Source organism: Microcaecilia unicolor, chromosome 3, assembly GCF_901765095.1.
Source record: "Microcaecilia unicolor chromosome 3, aMicUni1.1, whole genome shotgun sequence".
NCBI lineage: Eukaryota > Metazoa > Chordata > Amphibia > Gymnophiona > Siphonopidae > Microcaecilia > Microcaecilia unicolor.
Window position 1 is genome coordinate 482,069,477 of NC_044033.1, and position 18,793 is coordinate 482,088,269.

Genomic DNA, 18,793 nt, shown 5'->3' on the forward strand with positions numbered 1-18,793 from the left:
GGAGGAGCCAGTATTTATAGTGCACTGCTCCCCCTCACATGCCAGGACACCAACCGGGCACCCTAGGGGGCACTGCAGTGGACTTCACAAATTACTCCCACGTGCTTAGCTCCCTTACCTTGGGTGCTGAGCCCCCCAACCCCCCCCCCCCCCCCAGGTCTGCCTGCCTGAAATACACTGCACCCACTACAACTGCTCCAGGTACCTGTATACTGCTGCGATGGACCTGAGTATGGCATTTGAGGCTGGCATAGAGGCTGGCAAAAAAGTATTTTTAAACTTGTTTTTTTATGGTGGGAGGGGGTTAGTGACCACTGAGGGAGTAAGGGGAGGTCATCCCCGATTCCCTCCGGTGGTCATCTGGTCAGTTGGGGTACCTTTTTGAGGCTTAGTCGTGACAAAAAATGGACCAAGTAAAGTCGGCCAAGTGCTCGTCAGGGACGCCCTTCTTTTTTCTATTATCGGCTGAGGACAACCATCTCCTAATCACGCCCCAGTCCCGCCTTCGCTACCCTGCCGACATGCTCCTGTGAACGTTGGTCGTCCCTGCGATGGAATGCAGGCGAGGGTGTCAAAAAATCGGCTTTCAGTTATGCCGATTTGGACAACCTTGCGAGAAGGACGCCCATCTCCCGATTCGTGTCGAAAGATGGGCGTCCTTCTCTTTCGAAAATAAGCATGATAGTAAATGTCAGCAGATAAAGATGTACCATCCACTAGCACCAATTTCTTTCAGGGAGTTCACTTATATCACAACTCAAAAGCACTCCCACTTTGAACTATTTTACCACTAACCTCAGCGGTGACACTCACCAAATACAGTCTTAATATGGTGAGAATTACACACCCACTTCATCATCAGGAAGCAGTAAGAAGTTTATGTTGTCAAATTATTGATATTTTATTATTTTTCTTTATACATTTAAACAGCATTATAGCTAATAGATTGAACAAGTTTAACTTAAAAGTTTAACAGCCCAATACTCATCTTTTTTTGTTCTTATCAGCCAAGGGACTTTTTTGCCGACATAGGCTATGTTTCGCTTACTCCCTGCTAAGAATGTCGTCTCCACTTAATTCGCCATGTATTTTCCCGGCTTGAAATATAAAGATGTGCATGGTCTGTCCAACAGATGGCCAGAGTTGAATCTGGCACTCTGCACAGGTTCTACTTCTTCATTAATCTCTCTCTCTCTCCCTGCCAATTTTGGGACACAGACTGTAGAAGTCTGCCCGGCTCCAGGCCTATTTCCCAATTACTGCAGTTGTTGTTGAAGTCCACTCCAATTTTCACCCTGATCTGTTTTTTGCCATTTACGGGACCCAGACTGTAGAAGTCTGTCCAGCATTGATCTTCCCAACCTCTGAAGCTGTCTTCAAAGTTTACTCCAGTTATGAGGTCATTTAAGTTTTGCTTTAATTGGATTCCATCCTTTTTCTATATAGTGGTCGTCTGTGTTTATCCAACACATTCTTGAATTTAGTCACCATTTTTGTTGTCACAACCTCCCATGGGAGGGCATTCTAGGCATCCACCACCCTTTCTATGAGAAAGTATTTCCTGACATTGTTCCTAAGTCTTCCACCCTGCAACCTCAACTCAAGACCTCTAGTTTTACCACTTCCCTATCTCTGAAAATAATTAGTTTGAATGTTAATACCTTCTAAGTATATAAAAGTCTGTAACATATTCCTCCCTAAACCTTCTTTCCTTTAGGGTATACATATTGAGGTCTTCAAGTCTCTTCTCATACGTCTTTTTGCGCAAGCCCCATATCATTTTTGTTGCCTTCTTCTGAACCGCCTCAAGTCTTTCGATGTCCTTAGTGACAAGCAGCATCCAAAAATGAACACAATAAGGGGTATTTTTGAAAGGACGTTCAAATCGGAATCAAGACATCAAGTGTATAATGTCCAAAATGGACATGCATCTCACACATATTTTCCAACAGGAAATACGTCAGGATTTCCTGTACAAAAATATGTGAGATGAATGTCTGTGTGCCGAGGATGTCCACCATAAACAACCATTTTACAAATTGGAACATCCAGCATACGAATGGCAAAGAAAAGCAGGGAAAAAGAACATCTGTCTGGCAGCATTCTTAGAAGAATGGCTATAGAGATACACCTGCAGAGTAGAGGGATGACCTAGTGGTTAATTCAGTGGACATTAAAGGGAAGGACCTAAATTCAAATCCCACTTTTAACTCTTTTATTTTGTAATTGTGAGCTATCCAGCTATCCAGGAACAGGAAAATATATATTGTACCTAAAGGTACACCACTTCAATAGCCTTCAAGCTTGTAGGTGGCTTATATATTTAGGTATAGTAGGTATTTTTCTGTTCCTGGAGGGCTCACAATAATAAAAAAGTGTTAAAGAGGATTTGAGCCTGAATCCTATGGTTTAAAGTTCACTGCACTAACCACTAGGCTACTCTTCAGTCATGAGTCCTACTATGTTAAGAATGCCTATAATACCTGAAGCAGTTATAGAGCCTGGTTTCTCCTGTCAGTTTCACTTTCAGAGGACAGGCAGGGAGACAGGAAAGAGGTTTAACTGACAGGAGATGGCGGAAGTGTGTTTGGCCCATTATCTGGCCTGAAGCCAGTAGGCTGAGCTTGCCTCAATACAAAGCAGTGTATTTTGAGTGTATCAAGATGGTGGCAGTGTAGGTTGAGCAATTAAACCTCATTAGATGTAAATGGCTTCAGCATTGTCATGTGATGCCACCTCCTGCCAATCAAACCTCCTTGGGGGACGGCAACTATTGGGATATTAAGGAGGTGTCATGCCTTAATTTTATTCTCTGTCCTCTCCTGGTTCTCCTCCTATCTCTCCCAACGCACCTTCAGAGTTCACTCTCATGGATCTTCCTCCACCCCCATCCCGCTATCTGTCGGTGTCCCCCAGGGATCTGTCCTTGGACCCCTTCTCTTCTCAATCTACACCTTCTCCCTGGGCTCCCTGATCTCATCTCATGGTTTCCAGTATCATCTCTATGCTGATGATACCCAGCTGTATCTCTCCACACCAGACATCACCGCGGAGACCCAGGCAAAGGTATCAGCCTGCTTATCCGACATTGCTGCCTGGATGTCCAACCGCCACCTGAAACTGAACATGTTCAAGACCGAACTCATCTTCTTTCCACCAAAACCCACTTCTCCTCTTCCTCCACTTTCTATCTCAGTTGATAACACCCTCATCCTCCCCGTCTCATCTGCCCGCAACCTTGGAGTCATCTTTGACTCCTCCCTCTCCTTCTCTGCGCATATCCAGCAGATAGCCAAGACCTGTCGCTTCTTCCTCTTTAACATCAGCAAAATTCGCCCTTTCCTCTCTGAACACACCACCCGAACTCTCGTCCACGCTCTCATTACCTCTCGCCTTGACTACTGCAACTTACTCCTCACGGGCCTCCCACCTCTCACCGGCATTACCTACAAATGCACTCAGTCTGCTGCCCCTCACTACCTCTCTACCCTCATCTCCCCTTACGTTCCCGCCCGTAACCTCCGTTCACAGGACAAATCCCTCCTCTCAGTACCCTTCTCCACCACCGCCAACTCCAGGCTCCGCTCATTCTGCCTCGCCTCACCCTATGCTTGGAACACACATAAGCACATAAGTATTGACATACTGGGACAGACTGAAGGTCCATCAAGCCCAGTATACTATTTCCAACAGTGGCCAATCCAGGCCACAAGTACCTGGCAAGATCCCAAAACAGAACAATACATTTTATGCTGCTTATCATAGAAATAAGCAGTGGATTTTCCCCAAGCCCATTTTAATAATGGTCTATGGACGTTTCCTTTAGCAAGCCACCCAAACCTTTTTTAAACCCCGCTAAGCTAACTGCTTTTACTACATTCTCTGGCAACGAATTCCAGAGTTTAATTACACATTGAATGAAGAAATATTTTCTCTGATTCACTTTAAATTTACTACTTTGTAGCTTCATTGCATGCCCTCCTAGTCCTAGTATTTTGGAAAGAGTAAACAAGCAATTCACGTCTATCCGTTCCACTCCACTCATTATTTTATAGACCTCTATCATATCTCCCCTCAGTCGTCTTTTCTCCAAGCTGAAGAGCCCTAGCCACTTTAGTCTTTCCTCATAGGAAAGTCGTCCTATTCCCTTTATCATTTTTTGTCACCCTTCTATGTACCTTTTCTTAATTCCACTATATCTTTTTTTGAGATACAGTGACCAGAATTGAAAACAATATTCAAGGTGCGGTCGCACGATGGAGCCTAAGATTGTAAAATCTTCTCTACCTGCATGTATCTCACCTTGAACTAGTACTAGAAAGGTGTGAGTGAAATCACAATCCTTTCAGGCAAGGACTTATTGCACATGAATTCTAGCAATGGTGTGAACCATTTTGAGCTTCATGTGGAAAAAAAGCAATAAAAATCCTCTCAAAAAATTCACTTTGAGAGGCATAATCGAACGAAAACATCTATGTCCATGGGCGTTTATCTCCGAGAACGGGTCCGTGAAGGGGCGGACCGAACCGTATTTTAAAAAAAAATAGACGTCCATGTTTTATTCGACAATTTGTGAGCTGGGCGTTTTTGTTTTTCAGCGATAATGAAAAATGAAAGCGCCCAGCTCAAAAACAAATAAATCCAAGGCATTTGTTCGTGGGAGGGGCCAGGATTCGTAGTGCACTGGTCCCCCTCACATGCCAGGACACCAACCGGGCACCCTAGGGGGCACTTTTACAAAAACAAAAAAAAAGGTAAAAGAGCTCCCAGGTGCATAGCACCCTTCCCTTGTGTGTTGAGCCCCCCAAATCCCCCTCAAAACCCACTGCCCACAAGTCTACACCATTACTATAGCCCTAAGGGGTGAAGGGGGGCACCTACATGTGGGTACAGTGGGTTTGGGGGAGTTGGACGACTAAGCATTAAGCAGCACAATTGTAACAGGTAGGGGGGATGGGCCTGGGTCCACCTGCCTGAAGTCCACTGCACCCCCTAACAACTGCTCCAGGGACCTGCATACTGCTGCCAGGGAGGTGGGTATGACATTTGAGGGTGAAAATAAAAAGTTGTGAAACATCATTTTTTTGTGGTGGGAGGGGGTTAGTGACCACTGGGGGAGTCAGGGGAGGTCATCCCCGATTCCCTCTGGGGGTAATCTGGTCATTTAGGGCACTTTTTGGGGCCTTATTCGTGAAAAAACAGGGTCCAGGAAAAGTGCCCTAAATTCTAGCTACAAACGCATACTTTTTTTCCATTATCGGCGAAAGGCGCCCATCTCTGTTCGGGTGATAACCATGCCCCAGTCCCGCCTTCACCACGCCTCCGACATGCCCCCGTCAACTTTGTACGCTTCCGCGATGGAGTGCAGTTGAAAACGTCCAAGTTTGGCTTTCGATTATACCGCGTTATTCGTTTTTGTGAGATAAACGTCCATCTCCCGATTTAGGTCGAAACTTGGGCGTTTTTCTTGTTCGATTATAAGCAGGTTTGTATCTCAAGACATCATCCGTGTAACCACCTGGTTTGAGTTTGAGTCTGAATTTTTCCCACATTCCTACTTTCTGCTGATGTCTATATGAAGTTTGCTCTTCTCAAATATCAACTTTTTTTTTATCCTGTTTACATCAAAGCTACAGATCTCCGAAGAATGAATTGTGAATAACAATCAACAGGACTTCAACTTATATCATGTGTATAGCATCTTATCCAAAAGACTATATAAATACTTTAACAAAAAAGACATATACATATGCAGGATTGTGATTTTATTTTGAGCCTAAACTGATTTTCAATGCAGGAAAGATCTTGAAAAGGTGAAACTGCAAGATTAATGTCGAAATTGGTCTTGGTACTAGACCAGCATTCTTACTCCTGTGGCAAGAGCCACGGCACACAGAAGACTCAACTCACCAAAACCACCTATGTCCATGCATAACTATTTTTGTTCATCTGGGAATTATGCATAGGCATAAAAAAGTACATTTATGCTTAATTCACTGACCCTGCACACAAATTAGTTTGAGTGCCTGAAAAAAGCAGCACTCGCCAAACCCTGTCAGCACAGCGGCATAAAATTCCAGGGCAGATTTGCTTACTTGTGTGTAAACAACTCATCCAGCTTCCTGACAACATCCTTGGCAGGATAAAAGTAGTTGGACTAAAAAGTGGAGGGTTTGCTTCAAACTTCTGCGGAAGATACAACTAGATGTTTGGTATCTTCAGTCTTGTTGGATCATATTGTCCTTTTTTATGTCTTGCGGCCTTTGTTGTACCTTTTCTGTTGTGTGGCCTCGGTGTGGGTTGTTTTGGATCTGTACTTATTCCTCTCTAGTCCATCATAAAGTTGGAATGGTAGGAAAGAGAATACATGAATGTGCCAAATGCAGCATGTGACTGAATGAATTCTATGGATGCAGCTGGTCATGCCAAGAGTGCAAGTGGGTTGAAAATGGTTAGGGTGCAGAGTGGGCTAGCAGGTGAGAGGATTGGCCACTGCACTAACAACAAGGCTACTCTTCCCTTAACACCCTCAACAGCAGGTTTTCAACTAGGGCCTGAACAGAAGAGAAGCAACTGGGTGTCAATCCTACATCCATAGAATACCAGGGACTCCTGGTAAGTCAGGATGGGACCAGGAGATAGCAGGCGTATCTGCCGTAGGGACCAATTGCTGTCCAGGGTGTGATGGCAGGTCTTCTTGCTGTCAGGGATGTTAAGGGGGATTCTTGTTGATGTGTGGTCTGTGAATGTGGAGGAAGAGGGCCTTCATGCAGTCAAGGTCAGTTTTTGATTGGGGGAGGGTGACCTTGGCTTTTGAACCTATCCCTGCAAGCTGGCATTTATGCATGCCTCAGGGTATATGTAAAGGCTGGCATCCAAACTTTTTGGCCACCATGTGCATTCCCCTTGTAAAGTGGGCAGTATCCCCCCGGGTTCTATATAGTGCAACTTAAGTTGTGTGCACAAGTCCAGTCATATTCTGGATTTGTGTGCACAAATGAATTTGCTAACAAGCCAATCAGCACTGATAATTACCAATTAACAAGCAAATATTGATACTAATTGGTATTAATTAGAATTTATGCACACAACTGTCAAAGCATATTCTGTGAAGTAATGCGTATAAATTCTAAGGCGCATAGTTAAAAAAGGGGCATGACCATGGGTGTGGAATGGGCATGCAATGGGTGGGTCATCGACATTTCTAAAAACTATGCACGATGTTATAGAATACACCTGATCTGCACCTAATTTAGGTATTAATATTTAGACCAAGTTTTACTTGGCATAACTGCCCGCGACTAAATTTAGTTGCATGGACGGGGGCTAAGCATATTGTATAAACTGTCTAAATTTAGGCATACATTATAGAATGCGCCTAGGTATATTTTTTTCTGCAACAACTTTTTAGGTGTGATACACAGAATCTATCCCTATATGTCTACATATTCAGCATGATCAAACCACACCATATCCAAGCCCCCTTAAAATCTCTGAGGTCAATATTCAAAGCGATTTAAGCATTCAGAAATGGCTCCTGGCTATCTAACACCTGTGAGAGCCTAACTACTCATTTTCAGCCATACTTAACCAGTTAGTGCCACTGAAAACCAATTTTAGCACTTAGAGCTAAATTGTCAATTTTGGGAGCATTCTGGGGGCAAAGTCGGCACTCGGTCGGTCAAGTGCCAATATCAGCACTTAACTGGCCAAGATCACTGCATAAATAGGACTACATAAAAGTCAGTCCTATCTTTATGGAGTGCCCCTTAGCCAATTAAGTGCTGAATATTGCACATAACCGGCTATGATGTAGCCAGCTCTGGAAACCCGGAAATTCAATGCCAGAAGCCAGATGTGACCTGGCATTGAATTTCTGGATATAAAGTTGGTGGTGATCAGCAAAACGCTGAGTGCACCAGCTGAATATTGACTCTTCTGTGTCCTAGGGTTCTACAGATGCAAATAGTGGCTTTCCAAAATTATTTGCACATGTACGTAATCTAGATGCATTTAGTGCTGCCATTTTCACATCTAGATGCATCCTAAAATGGCTTCCTTTATATCAGAGCCTGGAGGAATACAGCTGCAAGATATTCACATGTAACAGCAAGAATTTCTGCATAACAAACATGTAACAATAGCAGCTTTCAAGGGATTCAGATGATTGTGAATAGACTCCTTCAGGTAAATTTTACTTACATGTTTTTCCAGTGTCTGACGTACGTCCACCATCTCCATCAGAATAAGTTGGAACCACTGCTACTGTATATTCTGTATCTGGCTGGAGATTCCTAAGAACAACATAGTTGGTATTCCCTGGTACTGTTGTCTGTTATCACAAAGAAAGAAAGAAAGCATACACTAAATAATGAGCATAAATGCCAGTGTTCCAACATCTATTACGATGGTACATTGGACTGGACTTGAGTCCAAGTGTGTTCTCCACTGGAGGCTGTAGGGTCTGGGAACATCATGAAGTTGGAACAGCTACATGGCCCAGATAAGAGTTCTAATCTGGCCTTATAGTTTGGGTGACAGTACAGCACATTACATTGGCTTACAGAGGTGAAAAGTCTCTTTGTTTGCCATAAGATTGTGGACTTTGAGTTTCAAGGGATATTGAAATCATTTGTACATTTTCGTTATTCATTGTAGATTTACAAGATACAAAATAGTATTTCACTAGCTATGTTGTTTGGACATTTACTTGATTATCACTAGTATTCACGTCAGGGAAGGACTAATGATGCCTTTAGAGCTTTAAAGATTTGCCAATTACATTGGCATATTGTAAACAAGCTCATGGGACCTAATGATAAGGTCCATTTGATTGAAAGTCCTCCCTTTCAATTATAAATATTTAACCCCTTGTCCTCATCTTAGGGAGTAGTTTTTACTCGGAACAACATGAATATGACAGATCCAGAGCCAAGAAGGATGGAAGATGGCTGTGTTCTTCAGGGACAATCTGAGATGGCAACAGAAAGCACTAATTTGGGTTACTTGTGATGGCATCTCAGAAACATAGATAATCAGGGGGTAATTCTATACCTTGGTGCCACCAGTTAGGTGCGTAGATGTCACGTACTGAATGCCAATTCTATAGCAGTATCTCTGAACCGAGATGTCATTATAAAATACGAGCATAAACCAGAATTGTCATGACTAAATTTTGGCGCGACCAGTTACACTAGATCAATGGCAGGTGTAAATAGTCGCACCTCAGTGCACCTTGCAAACTACGCAACCTATCTACGTGTGTAGATTGGAGTCACGCCCATGGCCCACTCATGCTCCACCTACATATATGTCTCCTTGCAGTTAAGTGCGATAGCGCTTAGACACCACCTTATGGAATGGTGCCTAGTGCACCTATATGTGTAACTGCCAAATTTCGAACCTCTGACACACATACATGTAGGCGCCAAGTTATAAAATTGTCCTGACAGACAAACAGATGAATGACCTAACAATATTTCAGAGGATCTAATCAACATGCTTAGTTCCACCAGTACATTACAAACTATCACTCACCTTCTTGACTCCATCTATTGAGTGAGTGACTGAATAGAAAGGATATCAATAATTTAGAGTTATACAAAGCCTTTCATCTGAAAAGGATTCTGAAATGCTTTCAGTAATACTTCTTTTAAACAAGCATTGTAATCACATTTAGGAAAAATAGTCTGACAACATGGGGTCAATATTCAGCCATAGGTGTTACTCCCGGAAATTCAATACCGGGCCCTGTCTGGGCTTCGACACTGAATATTTGGTTTAGCGATATTCAGCACTTAACCAAATATGGATTACCGCAAAAAGATAGGACTGCTTTATGTGTAGTCTTATTTATGCGGTTAACCTAGCCGGTTAAGTTCTGAATATCAGCACTTAACTGGCCAAGTGCGAACTATGCCCCCCAAAACACTCTCAAAATAGCCAGTTTATAGTTCAGTGCTAACCAATTATTTTCAGCTGCCCTGAAAATGACTGGATAACCCTGAACAGGAGCTGTTTCTGGCCAGTTACATCATTTTGAATATCAAACCACATATTTCTCCGGTATGAACACCATGACATCTTTCAAAAGGGAAGGGGAAAGTACTATGATTATTCTTCTATTCTCTTTTCATTAGCATCAGAGACATCTGCTATCCAGATAGGTGCTACTGAACACGGCCATCTGCTGATTTTCAGCAGCGCTATCTGGATAGTGCCACTGAAAGCTGACAGTCTCCCATAGTTCATTGTGTAGTATTTATTTGTAGCATTTCTATCCCACATTTTCCCACCAATTTGCAGGCTCAATGTGGCTTACATTTGCCGTAATGGTGGTTGCCATTTCCGGGTAACAGAATTACAAATGGTGTTGCGTTAAGGTGCATACATACATGGTAACATAGATGGAACATAACATACATGGAACAGTTCATGGTATATATATATATACCATGTGCGTGCATACATGGTAAAGAAGGTTCCTGAGTGATAATTGGCTTATAACATACATTAGGTCATCGACTATGGAGAGACCATATTCGACATAAGGATTGAAGTGATAGTGCTTGTTCGCTAATAGCAAAGAGGTTAATCAGTCAAGTGATAAGATTTTGGTTGTGTCTAAGTCGTGTATATTCTTATTATTTAGTATTTAAGATGGATGTTTATGGTATGCCTTCTTGAACAGATCTGTTTTCAGTAGCCTTTGGAAGACAGTTAGGTCTTGCGTTGTTTTTATGGCCTTTGGTAGTGCGTTCCATAGCTGGGTACAAATGTATGAGAAACTGGTCGCATATGTGGATTTATATTTTAGCCCTTTGCAGTTAGGGTAGTGGAGATTGAGGAATGTGCATGCTGATCTTTTTGCGTTCCTAGTAGGCAAGTCTATAAGGTCTGACATGTAGGTCGGGGCTTCCCCGTGAACGGTTTTGTGGACCAGGGTGCAAACTTTGAATGCAATTCATTCTTTTAGTGGGAGCCAGTGTAGTTTTTCTCTTAGGGGGTTGGCGCTTTCGTATTTCGCTTTCCCAAATATGAGTCTGGCTGTTGTGTTAACATACTAACATAATAATAATATAGTAGATGTTGGCAGAAAAAGACCTGCACGGTCCATCCAGTCTGCCCAACAAGATAACTCATATGTGCTACTTTTTGTGTATACCCTACTTTGATTTGTACCTGTGCTCTTCAAGGCACAGACCGTATAAGTCTGGCCAGCACTATCCCCGCCTCCCAACCACCAGCCCCGCCTCCCAACCACCGACTCTGGCACAGACCGTATAAGTCTGCCCAGCACTATCCCCGCCTCCCAACCACCAGCCCCGCCTCCCACCACCGGCTCTGGCACAGACCGTATAAGTGTGCCCAGCACTATCCCTGCCTCCCAACCACCAGCCCCGCTTCCCACCACCGGCTCTGGCACAGACCGTATAAGTCTGCCCAGCACTATCCCCGCCTCCCAACCACCAGCCCCGCCTCCCGATCTTGACTAAGCTCCTGAGGATCCATTCCTTCTGCACAGGATTCCTTTATGCTTATCCCACGCGGTTTGAGCGGTATGAAGCTTCTTAATGATTTGTTTTTTGCATCCGGCATAAATGGCTTTTAGCTTAGATTTGAAGACAGCCAGAGACGGAGCTTGACGTACTGGCTCAGGAAGTCTATTCCAGGCATATGGTGCAACAAGATAAAAGGAACGGAGTCTGGAGTTAGCAGTGGAGGAGAAGGGTGCAGATAAGATAGATTTACCCAGTGAATGGCGTTCCCGGGGAGGAATGTAGGGAGAGATGAGAGTGGAGAGGTACTGAGGAGCTGCAGAGTGAATGCACTTATAGGTCAATAAGAGGAGTTTGAACTGTATTCGGAAATGGATAGGAAGCCAGTGAAGTGACTTGAGGAGAGGGCTAATATGAGCATAACGACACTGGCAGAATATTAGTCGTGCAGCAGAATCTTGAACAGATTGAAGAGGAGAGAGATGGCTAAGTGGGAGACCTGTGAGAAGCAAGTTGCAATAGTCTAAGCGAGCGGTGATAAGAGTGTGGATGAGGGTTCTTGTAAGGAAAGGGTGAATTTTGGTGATATTATAGAGAAAGCAACGACAGGTTTTAGCAGTCTGCTTGGGAGTCAGCACCCAAGAAAAAATTCTATGTATCATTGTAGACAATAGGCTGAAATCTGCCCAGTGTGGCAGCAGCCGTAAAAGCAAACAGGAATTATTAGGAAAGGGATGGTAAATAAGACCAAGAATACCATAATGCCTCTGTATCGCTCTATGGTGTGTATTGTATTCAGTTCTAGTCACTGTATCTTATAAAAGATATTACTGAATTAGAAAAGGTTCAAAGAAGAGCAACCAAACTGATAAAGGGGAGGAAACTCCTCGCAAATGAGGAAAGGCTAAAGAGGTTAGGGCTCTTCAGCTTGGAAAAGAGAGGGCTGAGGGGAGATATGATTGAGTTCTACCAAATCCTGAGTGCTGTAGAATGGGTAAAAGTGAATCAATTTTTACTCTTTCAAAAAGTACAAAGACTAGGGAACACTCAATGAAGTTACATGGAAATACTTTTAAAACAAATAGGAGGAAATATTTTTCACTCAACAAATATTTGAGCTCTGGAACTCGTTGCCAGAGGAGGTGGTAAAAGCGGTTAACATATCTGGGTTTAAAAAAGGTTTGGACAAGTTCTTGGAAGAAAAGTGTATAGTCTGCTATTGAGATTGACATGGGGAAGCCACTGCTTGCCCTGAAATTGGTATCATGGAATGCTGCTACTATTTGCTTTTCTGTCAGATACTTGTGTCCTGGATTGGCTACTGTTGAAAACAGGATACTGGGTTAGATGGACCATTGGTCTGACCCAGTATGACTATTCTTATCTTCTTATGTTAGTTAGTTAGTTAGTTAGTTAGTTAGTTAGCTAGAGGGTCTTTTACTAAGGCACGCTCACGTTTTTGGCATGCACTAAAATTGTGGGCGAACTAAACATTAGAGACACCTATGCTATGGGTGTCTCTAACATTTAGTGCACCCACAATTTTAACACACACTAAAAATATGAGCATGCCTTAGTAAAAGACGCCCTTAGTTAGTTATTTGTTTTATTGACCAAATTTGGTATACTGCAATCTAATATTAAAGCAGTTTACAAAAACCAAAGTTTAAACAGATGTTGACAAGATTATAATTTAAACATTCAAGACAGGACATGCAACAAGAGGAAGCAAGGTATAGTACAACAATTCATTTCAGAGAAGGAAACAGTATATAACTGAGAAAAAACTTGCAAGGAGAAGTGTTCTCCCTGCAAGCCTTCTTGCCCCACTACTCACTTGCAAAAATGATGCACTCAGCTATATCGCTGTTACAGTCACATGTCCCAGGGGGAGGGGTGGTGGTAAACTATGAGTCTGGGGCAAGGTTGACAGATACAGGCCAGAGGAACCAAGAAAGCTGGAATGGAGTAGGCAGTTTGTATTACACTAGGAAGGATGATGGTTCTAGGTGAGGCTAGAGTGTGGAGAGGCGGCCGGAATGGTAAGTGACTCGGATCAAGCTGGCCTGGACGAGTAAGAAGTCTCCAGGGAAATTCAGCAGATATATACAATTGCAAGTATATAGATTCAGACACATAGGGGCTGATAACCAAGTACGAGAGGCTTCTACTGACCAGGTGATCCCCAGACTTTCAGAAGCACACAACTGAATAGTGCTGCTGAAAATCCAGTGAGACCACCTCAGCACTATCCAGTTAGTTCCAGAGCATTTGGGGGGCATAATCAGGGCAGAGCCAGGTGTTAACTATTTGGTAGCGATTTTCTGTCCTAACTTATCCAGGCACTTATGGTCCCCGAATACCCGGATATTCCCAAATTAGGCCCAGCATTGACTATCCAGCTCATTTTCTGGCAGTGGTGGTCAGCACTTTTGAAATCACTGTTTATAAAACTGTGTGACACTATAAGAAGCATATGAGAGCTGTGAAAGGAAGTGAGCTCATGGTAATTCTGGGAGATGTAGTCCTTGAGAGCTTGAACTCGCAGGAAGTTAGCTCACATTGATGGCAGAGGGTTACTATATGGCTCCAGAAAAAGGAGGACGGATTGAGCCAGCCGGGTTTTACTTCCATTGAAAGCAATTGCTTTCCATTGAAAGCAATGCAAGTAAAACCCGGCTGGCTCAATCCGTCCTCCTTTTTCTGGAGCCATATGGTAACCCACCGGCCCCACAGCCTCTCCTCTGATGTATTTCCACCTATGCGGAAACAGGAAGTTGCATCAGAGAGAAGGCTGTGGGGCCAACATGAGCAGTATGTATTAGTTGCTGTATGCGAGGGAAGGAGGATGTTTGAGAGACCAAATGGCAGGCAGGCGAGAGAGGGAGAGACCAAATCACTTGTGAGTAACATAGTAGATGACGGCAGAAAAAGACCTGCATGGTCCATCCAGTCTGCCCAACAAGATAAACTCATATGTGCTACTTTTTGTGTATACCTTATCTTGATTTGACAGGGCAAAGTTATTCTGGCCACCCATCCTGGGCCCAGGCTCACCCAAAATTGGGTGTCTGGCTACGCCCCTGCTCCTGGCTTGAATCCACTGAGATACATCAGGAAACAGTAGTGCAGGGGCGTAGCTACGGGTGGGCCAGAGAGTCTGAAACTCCGATGCTCAAAGCTCCAGCGCTAAAGCAAACAAAGCCCCCCACCCCATCCCATAGCACAGGAACAGTGCAGAATCATAGTCCTCCAATGCTCAAAGCTAAAGCATTCAAATTATTTAACAGCAAATGTGTGCTTTCACTTTCAGTTTTGATCGGACTCTCACACATTTTTTTCTCAGTACCAGCAATTAGAGGTTTGCACGTGTTTCCTTCCACTTCTGAAACAAATCAAAACTGTCAGATTTTAAACAGAAAATCATAATAAATCCTCTCTTCAAACGTCCCAATGCCAGCTCTGAGCTAGTGGTAGGTTTCTAGTGTTTGTTTGTGCACTGTTCTCTGAGCATTGGGAGATAATAGCAAATGACCTCATTAACATCTGTTTAACTACATCTAAATACAAATTGTGGCCATCTTTGCCACGTATGTTGTTTTCTGTGCTAAAGCACTCTGAGCATTCTGCGCAGATTAACGCCAACACTAGTCCAGCACTAATCTGCTCTAACATGAGCATTAGATTCTGAGCATCGAGTCCTGAGAGTTGTGGTGGAGAAAGCAGAACCAGTGGTGTGCTGGAGCAGGCTCTCACAGACTCGCAAGAGCCGGTTGTTAAGTTTTTAAGAATTTTGGGAGCCGGTTGTTAAAGTAGGGCCCTCCATGGCTACTTTAACAACTGGCTCCCAAAATGTGGGCTTGGGCCCCCTGCTGAATTATCTTTTACTTTGCTGGTGGGGATGCTGAGCCCTGCCAGCCAAGTAAATAGACTACTGCTGCTCCCAGCTCCTTGTTTCCAGCTCTGGGCAGCAGGCTGGGACTTTGCGAGCATGTGAGAGAAGTTCCAGCATGCTACTCAGAGCAAGACATTGGGAGTGGTGGCAGTCCATTTATTGGCTGCCAGCAAAGGTATGCCTAGCGTGCCCGCATGAAGGGAGGGAGGAGAGAGAGGCAAGTGTTGCTCCCCCACCCCCCGGCCGACCCTGGCCCTTCCAACTGCAGAGCTGGCTACGTCCGGAGAAAGAGCCTGTTGTTAAAAATTTACCAGCACACCCCTGAGCAGAACCCAGGTGGAGGTAATTGAGCACCTGGAATTCATTAACCGACTGCTAGTGAATGAATAAAAAACCCAGACTGTTTGCAAAGAGGCAGCAAGATGGATCAGGAGGAAAAGACCGGTGGAATGTCTGGACTTAGTTCTCAAACCCTGAATGGAGGTCGGAGCTTCATGGAAAGAATGCTGCTACAGATTTTACGAAATTAGTTTATATTTGTATTATATCTTAGATTTTTATTTTAATTTGGGTTTTACCCTTGATACAGCCCAATTAGTGAAACATGACCATGTCAGGTTTTAAGTCTTTGAATTACAGTGGCGTAGCCAAGGGTGGGCTTGGGTGGGCCCAGGCCCACCCACTTTAGCCTCAGCACCACCCAGTAGCAGCATACCTATGATGTGGCTGGCAGGGATTCCCAAGCCTCACCAGCCGAAAACTCCCAACAACTGTCCCTCCTGCATACCTTGTAAATAGCAGATCTTCACCTGCAGCAAGTAGCGACTGATACATACTGCTCACACCAGTCCCACATCCTTCCCTCTGACATATTCCCGCCTATGCGGAAACAGGAAGCTGCATCAGTGCTGTGGGGCCAACATGAGCAGTGTGTATTAGTTGCTGCTTGCTGCCGGTGAAAATCTGCTATTTGAAAGGTATGCAGGAGAGGGGGGATGTTTGAGAGACCATATGGCATGCAGGTGAGAGGAGAGACCAAATCACCTGTGGGATGGAGTGGGGTTCTTCTGCCCACCCATCTTGGGTTCAGGCCCACCCAAAATTGGGTGTCTGGCTACGCCTCTGCTTTGAAATACATTTTTATTAGAAGTTTACTCCCTGGGTTTGCAGTGCACCATGTAGACCATTAGCTTCTCTCCCATTTTCACAGTATGCCAATGTCCTGCCTCTTTGATTATGCTCTATCAAGCAATATTGTATTCTGTCAAAACATTATCAGAATTAAATAATGCAGCCTTCGTGATACTTTAATAAGACAAAAGTATAATTACCATTTCTTCTCTCCCGCCATCAGTGGGCACATAAAAGATTTTGTACTGACGAACATTTCCTTCTGCATGATCCCAGCGAGCATTCAATGTGCTGGTAGTTGGTTCGGACACTCGGAGGTTCCTTACTGTGCTGAGTGGCTCTGCAATACACCGTAACTGTAGTTAGGAGATGAAAATCACACCCTTCGTTGTGCTTTCTTAATGTTCTTTGCAATCACTAGCTTGCTACACACACTGTAACTTAGATCAGTTCTTTATACCTTGTTTAACTGTACAAAGAACTTGGCTTGAGTTTAGCCACCCATCTATTTATCCCAACTGACTTGTCCCCACCTATATATCTGCACTTGGCCCCTCAGCTATATGATAAGCTGTATTGTAGAAAAGCATTAGTATCATAGCTAAGTTATTGAAATGTTCTAATGCATTTTCCATCTCACAGATAGGCTGCAGAGAATACCTTCTCCTGCTTTAGACTTAGCCTGGCCTCAGAATGACATCCTATAGTCAGGGTTGCCAGGTGGAAAATTTTTTTCCCACCCAAACCAGCCTAAATCCAGCCCAAAACCCGCCCAAACTCAAACCCCACCCCTGACACCCCCACCCCGCGTCATCACCCCCGCCCCCGCCGTCATCAACCCCGCCCCCGCCGTCATCGACCCCGCCTCCTCTGTCATCGGCCCCGCCTCCCCCGTCATCAGCCCCGCCCAAAACGTCACTAACCCCGCCCAAAACATCACTAACCCCGCCCCCCGTGGCCGAAAAAAACGCCCAAAAAACAGCCCAAAAGACCAAAAACCAGCCCAAAAAACCGCAACCCGCCGCGGGCAAAAATGTCCCGCGGCGGGTCGCGGAAAACCGCCCAATTGGGCGGTAAAACCGCCCACCTGGCAACATTGCCTATAGTATATCTCCTATCAAACTGAGCTCTCTTTTCATCAAGCACTGCCATTTCCTCCCCTCCCCCTCCCCACCGACAGTTTGAACTTCGTAGGTGTGGCTTGGATCTCTTTCAGGGAGAGAAAACTAACAACTTCTAGCAGCAGCTTCAGAGAGCATTTTCCATCTCACAGATAGGCTGCAGAGAATACCTTCTCCTGCTTTAGACTTAGTACCTCATTTATTTAGTTATTTATTTGTTACATTTGTATCCCACATTTTCCCACCTATTTGCATGCTCAATGTGGCTTACAATTTTCTGTCATGACTTATGTCATTTCAGAACACATATACATTTATTGTATTTATGTTTATATTTGGTCATTTTACTATTGTTATGCTGTTAACAAAATGTTAAACTGTACACCGCCTTGGGTGAATCTCTTCGTAAAGACGGTTAATAAATCCCAATAAATAAATAAAATCACATGGTGGCAGTACTGTTTTTGAGAAATGCAGCTTTATGATCCTGGAGACAAAACTTCACTACAGGGGAGGCTTGTAAGCTCTTTGAGCAGGGACTGTCTTTCTTCTATGTTTGTGCAGCGCTGCGTACGCCTTGTAGCACTATAGAAATGCTAAATAGTAGTAATTTAATCACCTGCATGAGATTGACCTGCCTATGACACTGTACTGCCTGAGGGATGTGCTGCCAGCAATAAGTCTGCATGAGCACCAGCATAGCCAAAGCATGTTTTCCAAAAATCTGAACTACATGTGTCCTTCCAAAACAAAACAAAAGAGCTTTGAAATATATTTTGTAAATGAGAGCATCAATATACAGCAGGGGCGTAGCCAGACTTCGGCGAGAGGGGGGTCCAGAGCCCGAGGTGAAGGGGCACATTTTAGCCCCCCCCCCCCGGTGCCGCCACCCCCCCCCCCCCCCCCCCCCCCCCCCCCCCCCCGCCAACGACCCCCTCGACCCCCCTCCCGCTGCCAACCCATCATCGCCTACCTTTGCTGGCAGGGGACCCCAACCCCCGCCAGCTGAGGTCCTCTTCTTCTCGCAAAAGGCTTCCTTCTGTTTCTGATGTCCTGCACGTGCAGGACGTCAGAAACAGAAGGAAGCCTTTTGTGAGAAGAGGAGGACCTCGGCTGGTGGGGGTTGGGGTCCCCCACCAGCAAAGGCA

General features: G+C 44.4%; 1 protein-coding gene across 1 annotated transcript in view; it reads right to left on the bottom strand.

Annotated features, from left to right (window-relative positions):
* The window catches only part of COL12A1 (collagen type XII alpha 1 chain), a 384,763-nt gene that overhangs the window by 129,302 nt on the left and 236,668 nt on the right, over positions 1–18,793 (bottom strand). The window contains 2 exon segments of the mRNA XM_030199047.1: positions 8,203–8,332; positions 16,725–16,864. Of these exon segments, the coding sequence (XP_030054907.1) occupies positions 8,203–8,332; positions 16,725–16,864 (270 nt within the window).